At 35.8% G+C, this 18,671-nt stretch overlaps 1 protein-coding gene across 1 annotated transcript in view; it reads left to right on the top strand.

The window, feature by feature from the left end:
• The window catches only part of DYNC2I1 (dynein 2 intermediate chain 1), a 94,791-nt gene that overhangs the window by 11,789 nt on the left and 64,331 nt on the right, over positions 1–18,671 (top strand). The window contains 5 exon segments of the mRNA XM_043969350.1: positions 6,791–6,877; positions 9,163–9,467; positions 12,303–12,361; positions 14,676–14,733; positions 17,027–17,092. Of these exon segments, the coding sequence (XP_043825285.1) occupies positions 6,791–6,877; positions 9,163–9,467; positions 12,303–12,361; positions 14,676–14,733; positions 17,027–17,092 (575 nt within the window).

Genomic DNA, 18,671 nt, shown 5'->3' with positions numbered 1-18,671 from the left:
ATTATTAAGTATATAATTTACTACCTTTCTATGTGTTAGAGTATAAATATTATAATGTGTAATTTTCTTTATAGTAAAATGTCACATAAAAATTTAAAAATAAAAAATGTATAGAAAATTCTAGATATCAGTATTTTTTCTGTGAATATTTCAAATATATATATATTTATTTTTTGCAGAAAATTACATGTTCAAAATTTTAACTAATTGCTGGTCTCTTAATGAAAAAAAATTTAGGTTCATTTTCCATTGAAAACTTAGATTCCAAATACTACCTGTACTTTACTTCACAATGGATCCATGACCTTTTTTTTTTTTTTTGGCGGGGGCAGTGAGGGTTAAGTGACTTGCCCAGGGTCACACAGCTAGTGTCAAGTGTCTGAGGTCGGATTTGAACTCTGGTCCTCCTGAATCCAGGGCCAGCGCTTTATCTATTGCACCACCTACCTGCCCTTCCATGATCTTTTCTAATTGGGTCCTTCCTCCAGGGGTTCATGTTGTCCTAACAGATAGTAACTACTTAATAAATTCTTGATAATCAATAAATTGATCATACTTGTAAATACCTCTTCTTTCTATGCAATTCTTGTCCATGTTTGGAAGTATGTGATACATTGGAAAAAGAACTGAATCTGGAGTCAGAGGATGTGGGCTTAAATCTTGGCTCTGTTGCCTACAACCTACAGTTACCTTAGGAGAAGTTACCCAACCTCTCATTTTTTTCACCTGTAAGGATTAGCTGTCCTAAAATATTCCCCTCTAGCTCTAAATTTAGAATTTTGTGTTGCCTCTATTAATTCCCAATTTACGATAGAGGATTAATTGAACATGCTAAAGGCTTTCTTGTATGTTGGTCATTCAACTTTTCCAGGTTAATTAGTCTTGTACTTGCCTGTCTATTATCACTTGCTCATGGTGGCAGGCTTTTCTTTTCCTTTCTGATCATTTATTACCTGTATATCATCTTGTACTACTCCTTGGGCACATATTTTGGTTGGTAAACTGTCAATGCTCTCCCAGGCCACCACTACTCTGGCCTCTACTTTATTTTCTCTCCAATCCTGAATTTATAATCAGCCAGTTCAGATACATACTATCTTCCATGCTTGAATCCATCAGCATTTTGTCTTGTCAAATCTCACACACCTTCTCTTTTCTTACTTACTGACTGCAGAATGACGGTGGAGGAAGCCACACAACCATGTGGACTAGTTCCCCTACAAATTTGGGTTCTCTAATCTCCCCTTGGCTCTCACTGCAAAGTAATCCCTTTTCTCTTTAATTTTTACTATCATACTTCCCTAGCAACTGTTTCAAATCTTTGCTTTACTCTCCAAACTTGCAGTGCTACTCTTCACTTTACCTTCTCAGCAGAAGACCTTGTTTCATACTTTTCTGAGAAAAATAGAGGCCATTTGCAATGAGCTTCCTTTTCTCCCCTCTTCTGTATCTTAAAACACCTGGATGATGTTCTCTGTGCTCTCTTTCTTTGTTCTAGTCCTTATACTTATGCCTTTGATCCTATTTATTTTTTTTACCATTTTCTCCAGCAAATTGTTACTGTGATCATCTTATCTTTCTCCCTATTTTTAATTTTTCTTTGAACAAATATTTTATTTTTTCCCAGTTACATGTACAATTTTTTTTTTTTTTTTGCGGGGCAATGGGGGCCAAGTGACTTGCCCAGGGTCACACAGCCAGCAAGTGTCAAGTGTCTGAGGCTGGATCTGAACTCAGGTACTCCTGACTTCAGAGCTGGTGCCCCATCCACTGCGCCACCTAGCTGCCCCCGGTACAAACAACTTTTAACATTTATTTTACAAAATTTTCTGTTCCAAATTTTCTCTTTCCTTCCCACCCTTCCTAAAATGGTAAGCAATTTGATATAGGTTATACATGTGTAATCATACAAAATATATTTCCATATTAGTCATACTGTGAAAGGAAACACAGACCTCCCCCCAAAAAACTCATTAAAAAAAAGAAAATGGGGCAGCTAGGTGGCAGAGTGGATAAAGCACCAGCCCTGGATTCAGGAGGACCTGAGTTCAAATCCGGCCTCAGACACTTGACACTTACTAGCTGTGTGACCCTGGGCAAATCACTTAATCCCCATGGCCCCGCAAAAAAAAAAAAAAAAAGTGAAAGATAGAATGCTTTGATCTTCACTCAGACTCCATCATTTCTTTCTCTGGAGTTGTATAGCATTTTTCATTCTTGAGTCCTTTGGGAATGTCTTGGATCATTGTATTGCTGAGAATAGCTAAGTCATTCACAGTTGATCATCATACAATGTTGCTATTACCGTATACAATGTTCTCCTGGTTCTGTTCACTTCATTTTGTATCAGTTCATGTAAGTCTTTCCAGGTTTTTCTGAAATTATCCTACTTGTCATTTATAGCACAATAGTATCCATTATCATCATACCACTCTCCTTGGTTTTGTTTTGTTTTTTTTTTTTCAGTTATTTTTCTTATCCATTATCTATTTTTCTATTGCCTACAGAAATACCCAGGACTCCCCAATTCTTATTTTTTTTTTTTTTTTGGTGAGGCAGTTGGGGTTAAGTGACTTGCCCAGGGTCACACAGCTAGTAATTGTCAAGGGTGTGAGGCAGGATTTGAACTTAGGTCCTCCTGAATCCACGGCCGGTGCTCTATCCACTGCGCCACCTAGCTGCCCCAATTCTTGTTTTTTTGTTTTGTTTTTTGGTTTTTTTTAGTGAGGCAATTGGGGTTAAGTGACTTGCCCAGGGTCACACAGCTAGTAAGTGTTAAGTGTCTGAGGCCGGATTTGAACTCAGGTACTCCTGACTCCAGGGCCGGTGCTCTATCCACTGTGCCACCTAGCTGCCCCTGCCCCAATTCTTAATAAAAGCTTTCCCTTGACCTTACCATTTTCTCAAAATTCATCCTTTATCCATCTTCTCTTTAAGTGCCAAACTTCTAGAACAAGCTATGAGTACTCATTGCCTTCTACTTCCTCTCCTCTCACTCACTTCTCAGTCCCATGAAGTCTGGCTTCTAACCCTATACTCCATTCAAAATGTTTTCTCAAGGTTACCAGTGACACCTTTAACTGCCACATTCAGTAGCTTCTCAGTTTTCTTCTTTGTTGAAATCATTGTACTATTTTGGCATTGGTTTTTCTCAGTTAAATGGCATATATGTATGTTAGTGGATTTATTTTTGTTCTAAATTATTTTCCAGAATAGTTGAAATAACTTAGTTTTGCCATCATTGTCTGAGTGTGCCTGCCTTCCTGCACCTTCCACAATTTATCCATCCATTATTTGTCATTTTTTCCAGTCTGATGGTTGTGTGGTAAAATGTCAGAGTTTTAATTTCTTTTGTTATAGTGATTTGGAGTAGTTTTTCATTTGATTGAGAGCAATTTACTATTTTTTTTTGTTGTTTTTTTTTAGTGAGGCAATTGGGGTTAAGTGACTTGCCCAAGGTCACACAGCTAGTAAGTGTTAAGTGTCTGAGGCTGGATTTGAACTCAGGTACTCCTGACTCCAGGGCCGGTGCTCTATCCACTGCGCCACCTAGCTGCCCCGAGAGCAATTTACTATTAAAATTATTCACTTATCTTTTGGGAAGTGCATCATGGTCTTACATATTTTTGTTAGTTTCTCAGCCAGGTTTCTAAGGAAGTAGCTTAGTGTTTGATATAAAGCTTTTATATTGGAGATATTTGGTGCTGTTGACAGTTTTCTTTTCCTAGATATGTTGGTTTTCTTTGTACAAATTTTTATATTTTATAGATTTTATATATTTTATTTGCTTTTTATAAGTTCCTCTCTCTGACATGCTTGTAAAAGGCATCTCCTTTCATTCTCTTTTAAAATGTGACATTTTAAATATTTAAGTCATGTTAATATAGAGGGGTTTTGTTTTGTGTGTGATATATACTGTGAGATGTTTTTCTAACCCAGTTTCTGCCCAAATTCCTTTCTAGTTTTCCTGGCTATTTTTGTGGAATAGAGAATCGGTGTATCAGTGGTTTGTGTTTTGGGGGTTATCTAACACTAGGCTATACTTTTCTTTTACTTCTGGTATTGCTTATTTGATGTGTTCCATTGATCAAGCTTTGTATTCTTTAACTAGTACCATATGGTTTTGATGATTTCTACACAATAGTGTGGTTTGAGATTTCTTTATTTCTCCATTTTCCCTTGAGATTCTTGACTTTTTGTTCCTTCATATGAATGTTATTACATTTTGTTGAAAGCCTTGCACAATTTCCTAAATGCAAATTCCACTAGTTTTCCTTTTAAAAAATTTTCTTTTTAAATTTTTTCATTTCTTTAGAATTTTATTTTTCCCTAATTACATGTAAAAACAATTTTTAATGTCCATTAAAAAAATTTCATGTTCCAAATTCTCTTCCTCCTTCCCCACCCCGTCTTAAGAACTCAAGCAATTTAATATGTTATACATGTGTAGTCATGCAAACATTTCCATATTAAGCTGATCATCTTATAAGAATTCTGTTACCTTGTATATAGTACATTTCACTTTGCATTAGCTCATGTAAGTCCAAGTTTTTTCTGAGAGCTTCCTGGTCATCATTTCTTATAGCACAGTAGTGTTCCATTATAACCTCATCACACAATTCAGTTGTCCTCTTTCTATTCAAGTTTGGCCCCAGCTCATCCATTTACTATGCCTACCTTGTATTGATTGGTTAATTAATTCAGTGGACTAATTTATCCAAATGCATGTCATGGTTTGGATAATTGGTGTTATTCATTCTTTTGTTTTTCTCTGTGTAGTTTGTAAGACCTATCTCTTCTATCTCTTTTAAGTAATCCTGATTCTCACTGAGGAGGATTTGCCGGGAGGGAGCTTCATGAAGTCTGCCCAATATAATTCACAAACAAGAATACCTTGAGGATATCACCATTTTTAACCTGGGGTCTGTGAACTTGGATGGGAAAAAATTACCTATGTATTTTCACTAACTTTTGGTTTCTTTTGTAACCTTATGCATTTGTGTGTTTAAAAACATTATTCTGAGAAATGAGCAATAGGCTTCACCAGATTACCAAAGGGGCCATGACACAAAAAAGATTAAGAACCTCTGATCTATAAATTGATCCCTCTTTTATTTTTATTCTATTCAAGACATAGGACCATACCTTTAGAGCTAAAAAGAAACTTAAGAGACTATCTAGTCAGCTCCTTATTTATGCATAACTGAGTTCCAAAGATGTGCCTTAGGAAGATGCTTTTGGCAGCTGTATCGTAAATAGATTGAAGAGGGGAGAGATTGGAGGTAGGGAGACTAATAAAGAACTTACAAGTAGTGTCAAGCAGGTATCAAGGAGGGGTTTGATGTGGCAGATGTTGGAAAGATGGAATTGACGTGGGCCACTGGCTAAATGTGGCATAGTGGGTGGGGATGTGAGGGAAAGACAAGAGTCATCTTCACAAACAATAGTGAATATCTTTGCCAAGCTGCATCTCCTTGTTTTAGGTCTTGCTTGTTAGTATAATTAGATGCTTATTGAGCAAACTTATCTCTGTGGTTACATCTATAAAAGGAATTTTGCATTATCTTAACAGATAAATGGATATATATTCTTGAAAGTGCTTCATTTTTTTTCTTATGACTCAGTTGCTCTTTTATGATCAACTTACAATAGATCTTGTAGGATCTTGTATTTTCTGTGCCTCTCAGTAATTTGTGTGATCATGAATGTGTGTTCTGCTATAGAAAATTGTCCATGAAAACTTGCCTCTTCCCGTTGTATATTTTCTATGAAGATTACTCTCGATACATGTGTGGGTAGGTGCTTGCTGATGTACTTAGTCATCTTTTCTTGGGGTGGTAATGATACCATCCAAAATTTTTTCCATTTGTTTGGTATATTCTTCTCTTAGATATAGCTTGAAACTGATCCTTCACTGCTTACAAAATTGTATCTGTTCTAGCTCATATTTCTTTTTTGTATACTTTCTATAGCCAGCTTCTCTTCTGAGTTTCATCTTCTTAAGTGTCATTTTAAATTACTCATATAACACATTGGCTTCTCAGGTTCTAGAGCCCAAACTTCCATCTATAATGACAAGAGATTGCTGTAGAAACACTGATCAGTCTGTTCTGTTCTTTCTTATATCCCTGGATTAGTTTGTTTTCTCTTACAAATAAGTAAAATTAGACTATGCTGATGGAAAATAAGTTGCTTAGAAACTATCAGTTTTACTTTAAAAAAGTAACTTTTTATATATAATTTACTCTTAATTCATAAGAATTCTAAGGTAAGATATAACATTTTAAAATATAAGAACTATTAAGCCCTTAGAGATAAGAAATAACCTTTTTTCCCTCAAAATAAAATAATTTTGTTTTGCTCTTGCTCCCCTTCCTTCCTTTCTTCCTTCACTTCCTTCAATCCATCCATCCATCCATATATCCATTCATGCTGTAAGCATCTGGCTATAGCCTTAGCTCTGACCCCAGTGTTAGGACCTTCATCCATTCACTATTCTTTCCTTACTCAATGACCCAGACCCAGCTGAGGAGTAATCTTTATATAATACATATACTATACATATACACATACACAATACATATACATACACTACCATATACATACACACAAAAGATATACACACATCAACGTATATTTGGGTATATGCAATTTGTGTACATGTACATATATAAATAGATACACACACCATATATATAAAAATATTGAAAAGTTGCAAGAGCCTAATAGCATGGTTTTGGTGTCAAAATTTCTGTTTAGAGTGTAAATAATAAAACTTTCATTTTTATAGGAGTTAAAGGAAAAAGATAAAGACAAAGAACAAAAAGATATTCTGAAAAAAGAGATGATGACAAAGACAGAAAGTACAGAGAAAAGAGAGGAAACAAAGTAGGAACTAAATTCTACAATGGTTTCAAATGGGGGGAAACTTTAATAATTATGACTAAACATGATGTTTTCTTTGAGCTTTTAAAAACATAAGATAAACAGTCAGGACAAGACCATGAGGTAAATGGAATGAACTCGTGATTAATCTATGCATTAGCACAGTTAGTACCTGGAACACAACGAGTAACATGTAGAGGATTTCTCCTTTGCCCTAGTGACATGTAGGTACTTAGATTCACAGTGATCAGGAAAATGTTGCCCCCCAAAAAGACATTATCGGGTAGGACAGAGTGAACGATGAATTTGGACACTTTGCTCAACCTTGTTTATTGAGTTTTGTTATATGGTCTTTTTACATTTCCTCATTTTACACCAATGAGATTGCTAGAAAGGAAGTATAATCTTAATGACTGGCAGACCCATTAAAAGAAGAATGTCAGGGAACTGAGTTAAACGCCAGGCACTCAGCAGCAGAATATAATTTTCTGGTCCTTTATGACCTGTCAGAGACTGATAGAAGTCTTTAACTGAAGAGAAAAGTTTGAAGAAATACCGGAGAAGCTACATCCTGTCCATATGTGTCGTAATGCATCAGTCCTTAGCCTACAGTTACCTGATTAATCTATTAGGTCAAGTTAGTGGAGGGCAGATTATAATATAATACTACATACATGTTTGTTGAATGAATCAGTGAGAACATGGGTAATTGCTGTGCTGCTGAAGGGCAGTGAATAATAGCTATGGGGAAAAGGAAATGAACCCCAGACAAAGTAGTCTTTTAAATTCTATTATTTTCATTTTTCAGATAAACTGAGATTAAGTGATTTGGTCAAGGATGTTTCAGCTAGTTAGTGTGGTGCAGTTGAGACAAGGCGATTCCTCATTCCATGCTCTTTTTATGATGGTCACACTCTCCTCTTGAGTTTGAGGTATCAGAGTGACAGAGTTCCTTGAGATAAAAAGAATGAATTAGGAAAGTTGTCAGAAATAAAAAAGATTGTAGACTATTGGAATACCTCCTCTCAGTGAGATGGGAAGGTTTTTAGAAGAACTCCAGAGACTGTTTTTAGAACAAGTAGTCTTAGGCATTACAAGAAAATAAATATACTAGCTTTTTCCCATTGTATTTGTATTTTTTCCTGAGTAACAAAGGCACACTAAGGACACATATACCTGTGGTCAAACTTATGTAGCAATAGTAATTAAGATACCTGTGACAAAATGTGGTGAGAAAAATAATTGAAGAATTAAAAGTAAATATCCCAGAGGAAGCATAGGCCTATTTTAAATAACTTTCTTGGAAGCTTAGGGAAAATATTCACTATAAATCAGAAGGACCAGAGAAACCTTAGCCCAGAACCCTGCTTGGCAGGATGACAAACAAGAGGCTGTATTGGGGAAAAAAAACCACTTCTGAATTTGGAAAATTGAATAATAGTTCAAGGATGAGAAAAAAGGACCTAACTAGAGGGCAGTTAGGTAGAACATTAAAAAACCTTCCCTCATCATCCCAACTCAGAAGTAACCTACCTTCCTTTCCTGCCAAACTTCATAGAGTGCTTTCAACATCTCATCCACTTAAGATGAGGTATGGTGGTGAGTCAGGGTTTGCTTTGGCATCCCTTTTTCTATTCCTCCTTTCCCTTTGCTTCCCCTTTGCTGGTGATAAGCACTACTGACATATTCGAAGCTGTTTTTCATTAATACATTCTGCATATTAATATTAATACATTCTGTTCAGGGATCAGTGGAATGACCATGATAACAAAGTTTACCTTCTCTTCTGTGCTATAGTGGGTTAAGGTGAGAAGTAGTAACTTAGTCCCAGACTGTTGATGAAGAAGAAGGTTCTCATGGCCACCTACCTAAGATTCAGTTTAGTCATTTTTCAGTTGTGTCTAATGCTTTGTGACCCTCTTTAGGGTTTCCTTGGCAAAGATACAATGGTTTGCCATTTCCTTCTCCAGCTCATTTTATTGATGAGGAAACTGGAGCAAATAGGGTTAAGTGACTTGTCCAAGGTCACACAGCTAGTCAGTGTCTCAGGCCAGTTGAGTCTTTCTGACTTCAGGCCCCGCACTCTATCCACAATACCACCTAGCTGCCCATTAGCTAAGGTTAGCCATGTAAATCAGAGATTATCATTACTGCAGCTATAGGCATATAAATATATCCGTTTTTCTTTTCATGGCAGATAAACTATATCTTCTGTGTATTTAAGGACTTCATGTTTTTTGGTCTGAAATTATCCAACTTAATATTTTTAAATATTGCAGTATGGTGAAAATAAAGAGTTTACTCTCAGATATTATCTGCATAAAGAAGATGGAGAAAGAAAGCACAAGAAACCAAAAGAACAAGAACAAGAGAAGAAACACAGAGAAAAAAGCAACACTAGGGAAAAAAGAGAAAAAGTATCAAAAGAAAGAAGCAACATGGCCTCTGACAGGGATGTGGAAGAAAAACATAAAGAAAAACGACATAAAGAAGGAGTTTCTTTTGAGGATGAAAGATCAAAAAATATCACTGATAAAAAGGAAAAAGCTAAGGAAGAACATAGGAAGAAAAGGGAATCCAAGGTAAAATTTTCTCTTACTCAGAAACTGGATTTTATCATTTAGTCCTCTGGTTTATGTATTCTGTTTGACACCAGTGGCAGAGTCATAGTTGATTCTAGTGAAGTGAATGTGGAGATTTATGGCTACAAATATTGGAGACAAACATAGCTGAAATTAAGATTTTTGGATTAGTATTGGAAGACAATAAAATTTTGATGTTCTAACAAATAAAGCCATTACCTACAATTTGTATATTGATTGCATTAATAAGAAATGCTTTGAAGTGCTCAAAAATTCTCTGAATTAAGGTTGAAAAAGCAAGAAATTGTGGCTTTATTATCACTTTATATAAAATTGTCATTGACTATAAAGGGTCTGTTATGCTATGCGTGTATATTGATTTAAATGCTGGGGTTGCTTAATAGAATTCTAGATACATTATTGAATTTCAAAGAAATCAATCAATAATAATTATTCTATTCATTGCCTGGCTCTCTTTAGTGAATTAGAAAGCAAGGCTTTTTTCTCTTGTTGCTACCTTCTTACAGTAATTTAGATTTATGTATTGCTTCTCTTTACCTGAATTCAAGGCATTTTCACATTTATTATTTTGTAGGAAAGAATAGCTATCAGCCCCATTTTGCAAACCTATCTAGGACAGACAAGTAAAGTAATTGTTTGGGGTTACAGAGCACAACTCACTGATGAAGCCGGAGTAAGAACTGAATTTTATGGAGTTAGTGCTTAGTCACTGGCTTTCCCTTCTCAAGCCTTAATTATCGTTCTGATTTTAGAAGCCGAGTTGTTAAACTAAGCTTTATGAATTAAAATCATAGTATGTAAATGGATAGAAAATCATGTTAAGAATGCCGTCTTGAAAATATTTCACTTGAAGTTTCAAGTTGCCCACATTAGTTCTGCTCCTATTTTGTCCTTCCTTTCACTGACGAATACCAGGATTGACTGCCCTTTATCTTTTGTCTAGCTAGAGTTTATCTGCTGATTTTCTACTTTCCTTTCAGTATTTTCTTTCTTATTCCCTGTACTATCACCCCCGCCTGCTTCTCAGGTGTCCACTGCCTTCATGCTGCTCTCTAGGGATCCAAAACTGCCCTCCTCCTCTCCCCTTAATTCTTCCTTCACGTTAGCACTAGCACCCAACTCTGCTTCCCCCTACAGTGTACCAACCTACCCAGCTCTCTCCTGAATGCCTTCGAATCTGGCTTTCATTCCCATAACTCTTGCTTAACTATTCACTTGAAAGGTAAACATGCCTTTCTCACTGCCAAAGCTAAGGGTCTTTCTCTGACTTAATTTCCTTAGACCTGACTGCTTCATTTGACCCTCTTGACTACCTGTTCCTACTTGAGGTGTCCTTTCTTCCCCTTTCTGTGACAGAACCCATTCCACTGGTTCTACTTCTACATACTCATTTCTTTCTCTCCCTCATTTCCCTTCCTTCTCCTGTTTCCTTACGTAGATTGTGCAGCCAAAAGGTCTTTTCTCAACCATTTATTGTTTCCATATCCATCCTCTCTTGTAGAACTTATCTTCTCTAATGGTTACAGGTATAGTGATTTATGCTGATGACCCTAGTTACCCCGGGGGTTGAAATTTTGGAGTCACTTAGACTCATTCCCTTCTTTTAATTCCTATATCCAGTCACCCTGTCTTGATATTTTTACTTTGGGGGGCAGCTAGATGGCGCAGTGGATAGAGCACCGGCCTTGGAGTCAGGAGTACCTGAGTTCAAATCCGGCCTCAGACACTTAATACTTAACTAGCTGTGTGACCCTGGGCAAGTCACTTAACCCCAATTGCCGCACTAAAAAAAAAAGTGATATTTTTACTTTGAAGTGCCTTTTTTCAATTTCTATCCTAATCTAGACCCTTATTAACCCCAAATATAAAATGTTATAACTGCCTCATAGCTAGTCTTTCTGACTCCTATCCCTCCTTCTTTCAATTTCTTCTCCCTACTACTCCCAAACCAATCTTTTCTAAACAAGATGTTCATCCTTCACGTTTCTTCTCAAAAACCTGTCATTAGATGAAGTTCAAACTCATCTACTTGACTCCCAAATCTGTATCTATCCAACTTTATTTCCCACTTGGCCTCAATATGTACTCCTTGTTTTCATCAGGCATGCATCCTTACTTGCTTTTTTATAGGACACATTCAGAATAGCTTAGTAGATGGAGGGTGGGTCTTGGAGTTGGGACAGTTGACTTGAATGGAGTTTGTCGTCATATGCATATATTGGCTGTGTTACCCAGACAAAGAAAGCTTCTCAGTGTAATTATTTCATCAGAATATAAAAATGAAAGTGTTTACCATATTCCTTTTTGTAAAGGGCATTAATATATCAGTATAGAAATTTTTGGATCATCTTGAAAAGCTGAAATGTACAAAACCATGTAATTGTAGGTAGTTTTTCAATAAGGATATAAATCAAACTTTTAAAACCTAGCAATTTGTTATATTTTTAACAAGGAATTGTAAATTCTTGGAACTATTTGAAAAAATAATACTTGTTAGCATTCCTTTATTCAGCTATCTCTTAGGCATGGTGCATTACTTTATTTCAGAGATTACTAGAACATAAAATAGGTTATTTTAAGGATTACCAGTTGGAACTGCAGTTGATATTTTTTTTCATAGCATTGTTATTTTTTAAAAAACATTGATTTTTATTGATAACTTATTTTGATATAACTCTGATTTCCCAGTATATCTTTCTCTCCTTCCTCTCTAGGTACTATTTTAAAATTTGAAATAATATCTGTTTTATGGTAGATGTTTTCCAAATGCTAGCTAAGAAAAATAATGAAATTCATTATGATTTTGTTTCACAGACTGGTGAACACAGAAGTGGAGTGACAAATTTCAAAAGAGAAAATATATCTGGCAGCCAGTAAGGAAGATGAATGATTTGATTCCAGATATGTATTTCACAGTTCTTTTAGAGTTTGCTTACAAACTCTACATGTCGGCTCTAATTTTAATTAGAGTAAATTATAGGCAAATGAATGAATGGAAAAGCATATATTAAACGGTAGAATTGTGTGCAAAGGACTGTGCCAAATGCTGAGGGTATTAATACGAAAGGGAGACACTTCAGTTCCTTCCCTCAGGGGACTCATTGTGTGTAATAATCACGTTCTTGAAAAGTTGTATGTGATTATTGTAATTAAAATCTTATTATTAATTTTTTTTTTGGTGAGGCAATTGGGGTTAAGTGACTTGCCCGGGGTCACACAGCTAGTAAGTGTTAAGTGTCTGGGGGCTAGATTTGAACTCAGGGGAGTTTGGTATCCAAAAGAAATCCTTGGGGAGTAACTGAAAAGAGAAAATATTACATTTGTTTAAGTTTTTTGTTTGGGGTTTGTTCATGATGAGGTACCCCTTGCATACTTTTTGGAACTTGGGCCTATTAATGATGTACCAGAAAAGGTGATTGATTTGCTATCTAGATTACTCCAGGAACCTGAAAAAGTTACAGCATTTTTAAATGAGCTCTTGATTTCCTTTTTTATAAGCACAAAATAATTAATTATGCTCCCTATAGAAGGGAATATAATTTGAAAGTGTGAGTAAAGACATTTTGCTTTCCCTTTAAAATTTGGCCCGCATGCATTTAGGTCCTTTATTTCTTTTGTTGAATATAGCCTCTAGGCAAATTTGAAAATTCCATAAAGTTTATCATTGTTGTCTTGATACCTCCTTTTTTTGTATATTCTCAATTCCCAGGACCCACTCCCTTGATCCTGAGGTTCCTAGGGCTTTTGTACTAGTTTCTTACATTCCCTTCCCAATCTCCATCAAAGGGACCAGCCTTTTTCCTCCCCAAATCAAAAGATACCCTTAAGACTGTTAGCTAGCTCTTTGAGATCTTATTGATAAAATTAATTTATAGTATCTTGTGAATGAATTATGGGTTTAACTGTTACTGGGAATTTTTGTAATTAAAACAAAAAGAATTCTTAAAGGTAAATCAACTTAAATATTGGTGGAGTGAGTAGAATTTTATTTATTTGTTAGAATTTTTTTTTTTTTTGTGAGTAGAATTTTAAAAGCAAGGGCACTTGCTAGTATCATTCTCAATATCCTTCCCTTTGTAACTTGGTGTCCCGCTTCTGGAAAGTTGCTAACTCTTGCTTTAGAGCAGGGTTTCTTGACCTGTGGTCCACAAACTGCCAACAGGTCTATGGATAGATTTCAGGCTATTTGTGAACTTAGGTGAGAAAATAATGACATCTTTATTTTTACTTATTTCTAGCTGAAATTTAGCATTTCCTTTCATTATACATTAAAAAAACCCACACCATTATTCTAAGGAAGAGTTCCATAGGTTTCGTCAATCTGCCAAAGGGTCCATCACAAAAAGGTTAAGAACTCTTGTTTAAGAGCATTAAAAGGTATGAAAAGGAGGCAGCTAGATGGCGCAGTGGATAGAGCACCGGCCCTGGAGTCAGGAGTACCTGAGTTCAAATCTGGCCTCAGACACTTAACACTTACTAGTTGTATGACCCTGGGCAAGTCGCTTAACCCCAATTGCCTCACTAAAAAAACAAACAAACAAACAAAAGGTATGAAAAGCTTTTGCTCAGATTTGTGTGCTTTTTATGAAGCTCCTTAATTTATTTATTTAAAAAAAAAGACATTTAAATACAAACATTAAAAGTAAAAATTGTTGAAGGGATTTATTTATTTATTTTTTGGCCAGCCAGTAATTAGCCATTTAGAAGTACACAATCCAATAAGAAATAGGGTTAATTTTGTCTTTCTGGTTTTTTTTTTTTTTTTTTTTTGCAGGGCAATGAGTGATTTGCCCAAGGTCACACAGATAGTGTAAAGTGTCTGAGGCTGGATTTGAACTCAGGTCCTCCTGAATCCAGGGCTGGTGCTTTATCCACTGCACTGCTACCTAGCTGCCCCAATAGGGTTAATTTTGAAGTGGAACTCATATTAATTCGTAAAGATAGAAGTCTCACATTATTTCTAAATTGGGGTGGGATAGCTAATAAGAAAGTTCAGGGATTTGCTAAAAGCCTTCCAAAGATAGAGTACAGACTCAGCTATAAATACTTAAAATGATAGGCTTATACTTTTTTAGTTTGGAGAAACTTTATTAATAATTTGCCTAGAAAGATGCTTATTTTTTATGTCATGTGAAAAATATGATGAGTCTTACCTAGTATCTAAATCTTTGTAACTTTGGTTTCTAGGCGTGCTGAGATTTCAGGAAAGACTGGTGGAAAGGACAGCAAAGACTCAAGAAGAAAGGTAAAACAATTTGCTTTGGGAATGAATAATTGGTCACGTACATTTTGTTATAAAATAAAATTAGGACTATTTAAACTAAATACTTGTAGCCTAATAGAATGTCATGATTGAATAAGAAATAGGGTCATGTGCACATAATTAAAGCTATATATCTTTTATTGTATTGTCACTGTATGAGAAAAAGAGTGAGAAATGCACACTTTACATTTAGATACAATGCTCCATTCTGGAAAAATTTTCATCTTTAATTTAGACAATTGGACCCCCAGTTTCAGGTGTTTTTATTATGCTGTCATGTTTCTTTTTGTGTGGCCATTTTCAGCTTGTGTTGTACCACAGGTAATTTAAATTTAGCGTGTAGACAGATCATTCTTAGGGAAAACATTAAGTATTAATTAATTAATTCATTTATTTTTTGATGGGCAATGAGGGTTACGTGCCTTGCCCAGGGTCACACTGCTAGTAAGTGTCAAATGTCTTAACTCTGGATTTGAACTCAGGTCCTCCTGAATCCAGGGCTAGTGCTTTATCCACTGTGCTACCTAGCTGCCTCCAAAACATTAATCATTTAAAAGACAGTGTTAATAACATTATTGCTTATTGATTATAGAAATTTATCCTCTTATTGGAGCATAGACAGTGTAAAAGAAGACACAATGGTAGGTGCTTAATAAATGTTTACTGACCAATTGATCAGTCATTGCAAGTCTTCTTTGGTGTATACTCTGAAAAATTATGATCTTTAACTTAGACAATTGTTTTTTATAGTGTGGCCAATTTCAGTTTTGTGTCTTACCCTAGATGATTTCAACTATTATGTGGATAGACCATTCCTAGGCAACCTTAAAATTTATTTTTCGTGCCTTCTCAGTTTTTTTTTACCCCTTTCCCTCCATTTGGTTCTTGTCCTGTCATCTGGCCATCTCAGTAATGTCCCTTACTGTATCATTCTTCTATGCTTGCCTTTATTTTTAATGCCCCATTATCCAAAATTTCTTCTCTTTCCTATATTATTTCATCAAAACTCATATGCTACTACTTATTACAGGAAGTTTTAGTCAACCTGATTATCTGATTAAAGTAATATAAACAAATTGTGAATGATTGGTAGGTTTAACTTGTCCAAGAAAATCTTTGTACCTCTAATGGTTTTATAGACTCACTAGTATTTATAGGTCTTTATTTTCCTTCTTGTTCAGTTCCTTTTTACCAAATCTTGGTCACTGGTCTTGGTCATTGACTTAATGTTTTAGTTTTTTTTTCCACTAATGTAGCTTTAATGTAACTTGGGGTTTGATTGTAAATGAAGTAATTAGTCTAAACTTTCAAGGGGAGGAGGGCATAATGCTTTTTTCCAGTAACAAGAACATTAATTAAGAATTCTTGCAATATGAGCTGGTAAAATTATGTTTTTCTTTTCAAACAGAATCATGGTATTTATGATTTGTCTAAGTCTCAAAGCATTCAGTGGGTTAGTGAGTCAATCTCTACAAAGTATTACTCACAGTTCAGAGGAACTTAAAACAAACTATGTATATAGTGACTTCCAAACTGGAAGAAAAGTCCATGCTTGCCTTTGCCTTTAAAAATGTTTGTTTAAAGATGTATTTAAAAAAATATATATATATGTATACATATATACACATATATATGTCTCGCTATCACATGTCAGTAGCATCTCTTCTTCCCACCTCAAGCTGTTCCCTCACCATAGAACTTATAGCAAAGAAGTACACTTAAGCAAAATGAACAAACATATCGTCTGTCTGATAACATATAGATAGGATGGGAGAGAATGCCACTTCCTGGGAATAAATTGCTCATCCACGAACTCTTCAGGATATCAGGTTAACAAGGCCAGAAGGCAAAATATATGGTGCTTTTGCGACCTGAAAATTTTTAGGTACAACTAATGCATACCCTGTAAATGCTTGTCTTTCATATTTATCACATGTTCAGGACTGCAATGAATGTTTCTTGAATATCAACACAACCAAAACTTTAATGTGACCTATATCAAAATATATCAGAATGATTTTCTGAATGTAAGGGTTACCTGCAGGACATTTGAAGTTCACTCTAGAGAATTCTTTTCATACTCTATAATTATGAATATTATAATTTCAAATAGTATTTGAATAGTTTTAGATAGTGGCTTCCCTAGAGACTTTTCTTTTTTTTAGAAAAATATGTTTCCTGGTTATATTTTCACTTGAGATCCTGTGTAATAGGTAACATTCAAGTTTACTTTTTAGACTTTTTACTTTATTTGCAATTGTTATGTATCTTTTAGCAAACTGGTGATGAAGAAATGTCTGTGTGGAAATCTGTCCGACGGCAATCAAGTGAGGAAACCGATGTAAGGATGAAAATACATCTTTTTTTTCCTTTTTTCTTTTTTGGTGAGGCAATTGGGGCTAATTGATTTGCCCAGGGTCATACAGCTACTAAGTTGTCAAGTGTCTGAGGTCAGATTTGAATTCAGGTCCTCCTGACTCCAGGGCCCGTGCTCTATCCACTGCGCCACCTAGCTGCCCCTGAAAATACATCTTTTAACTAATAATGATAAGAATGAAAATATTAGTTTCTATAGTTCTTTAACATTTGCCAAGTGCTTTTCATCCACAGTCTTCCTTGACTCTTACAGCAACCCTGGGAGACAGGTATTGCTGGCATCATGCACTTTGACAGATGAGGAAACTGAGACTAAGTTAAGGCTAAGTTCTCACATACCTGCTGGTTGTGGTTGCTGTCATACTTCTTCCTTAGTTCTTGAGGAGGATCAATGATATCGCGAGGGTGATGTCTGGACTCATAAGTTAATTAGGTTTAAGTGAGGCAGAGCTGTGCAAAGTCATCAGCCTCACTCTTCCAGTGTCATTGAAGTCCAGTAGCAGGACAAAAGTCAAGACAGCTGGCGATGGCCCAGCATGCAGTGGATGAACTTGGTGTCTTCAGTGTCTAAGTTCTAAGTGTTTCATAGCGCCTGCTTCAGCCATCTTTTGGATTGTGGAACAAATTGTTCTCACCCTACCGTTCTGGTAGGGGACGTCTTCACAAACTTGGGTAGACAGCCCCTAACTCACTGACAGGTTTGAGGCCTGTCAGTTTCTCAGTGCACTGCAGCTTATAATATTCTTTTTTTTTTTTTTAAATGTATGAGGTATTTTTTTTTCCATTAGCTTATAATATTCTTACAAAAATGTGGAATTCAGAGCTTAACACATCATGCATAAGTGGCAGCTTCTTCTGCCTCTCAGGTTCTATTCAATGTCAAATAAGGTTAGTTCCATATAAAATCATTCTGGGGGCCTAACGAAGGTCAACTAAACCAAAGATAAAATAGTCTACATCTCCCTCCTTTTCCTTTGGCTTGGATTTAATGGCAGTTTGTCTCTATAAGGAATAGATAGTGACTTTCCCTTCAGTTTTTAGGATCACTAGGATGATCTTCATCCTAGTGATTTCTCTTATCATTTCGAACGTTTTTTCATATGTTGTGAGTATTTTGCATTTTTTTCTTCTGAGAATCATTAACATAGTACCTGACATACTAGTCCTTTCTGAACACCCCATATACTTCAAGGATGCTCATCTGCTTTTTTGTTGTTGTTGTTGAGGCAATTTGGGTTAAGTGACTTGCCCAGGGTCACACAGCTAGTAAGTGTTAAGTGTCTGAGGTCAGATTTGAACTCAGGTCCTCCTGAGTCTAGGGCCAGTGCTTTATCCACTGGGCCACCTAGCTGCCCCTCATCTGCTTTTAGGTATATATATATATATTTTTTATTTTTTTAGTGAGGCAATTGGGGTTAAGTGACTTGCCCAGGGTCACACAGCTAGTAAGTGTTAAGTGTCTGAGACCGGATTTGAACTCAGGTACTCCTGACTCCAGGGCCGGTGCTTTATCCACTGCGCCACCTAGCCGCCCCCCTCATCTG

The sequence above is a fragment of the Dromiciops gliroides genome, chromosome 5 (genome assembly GCF_019393635.1).
Source record: "Dromiciops gliroides isolate mDroGli1 chromosome 5, mDroGli1.pri, whole genome shotgun sequence".
NCBI classification, from domain to species: domain Eukaryota; kingdom Metazoa; phylum Chordata; class Mammalia; order Microbiotheria; family Microbiotheriidae; genus Dromiciops; species Dromiciops gliroides.
This window is presented reverse-complemented; position numbering and strand designations above follow the sequence as displayed.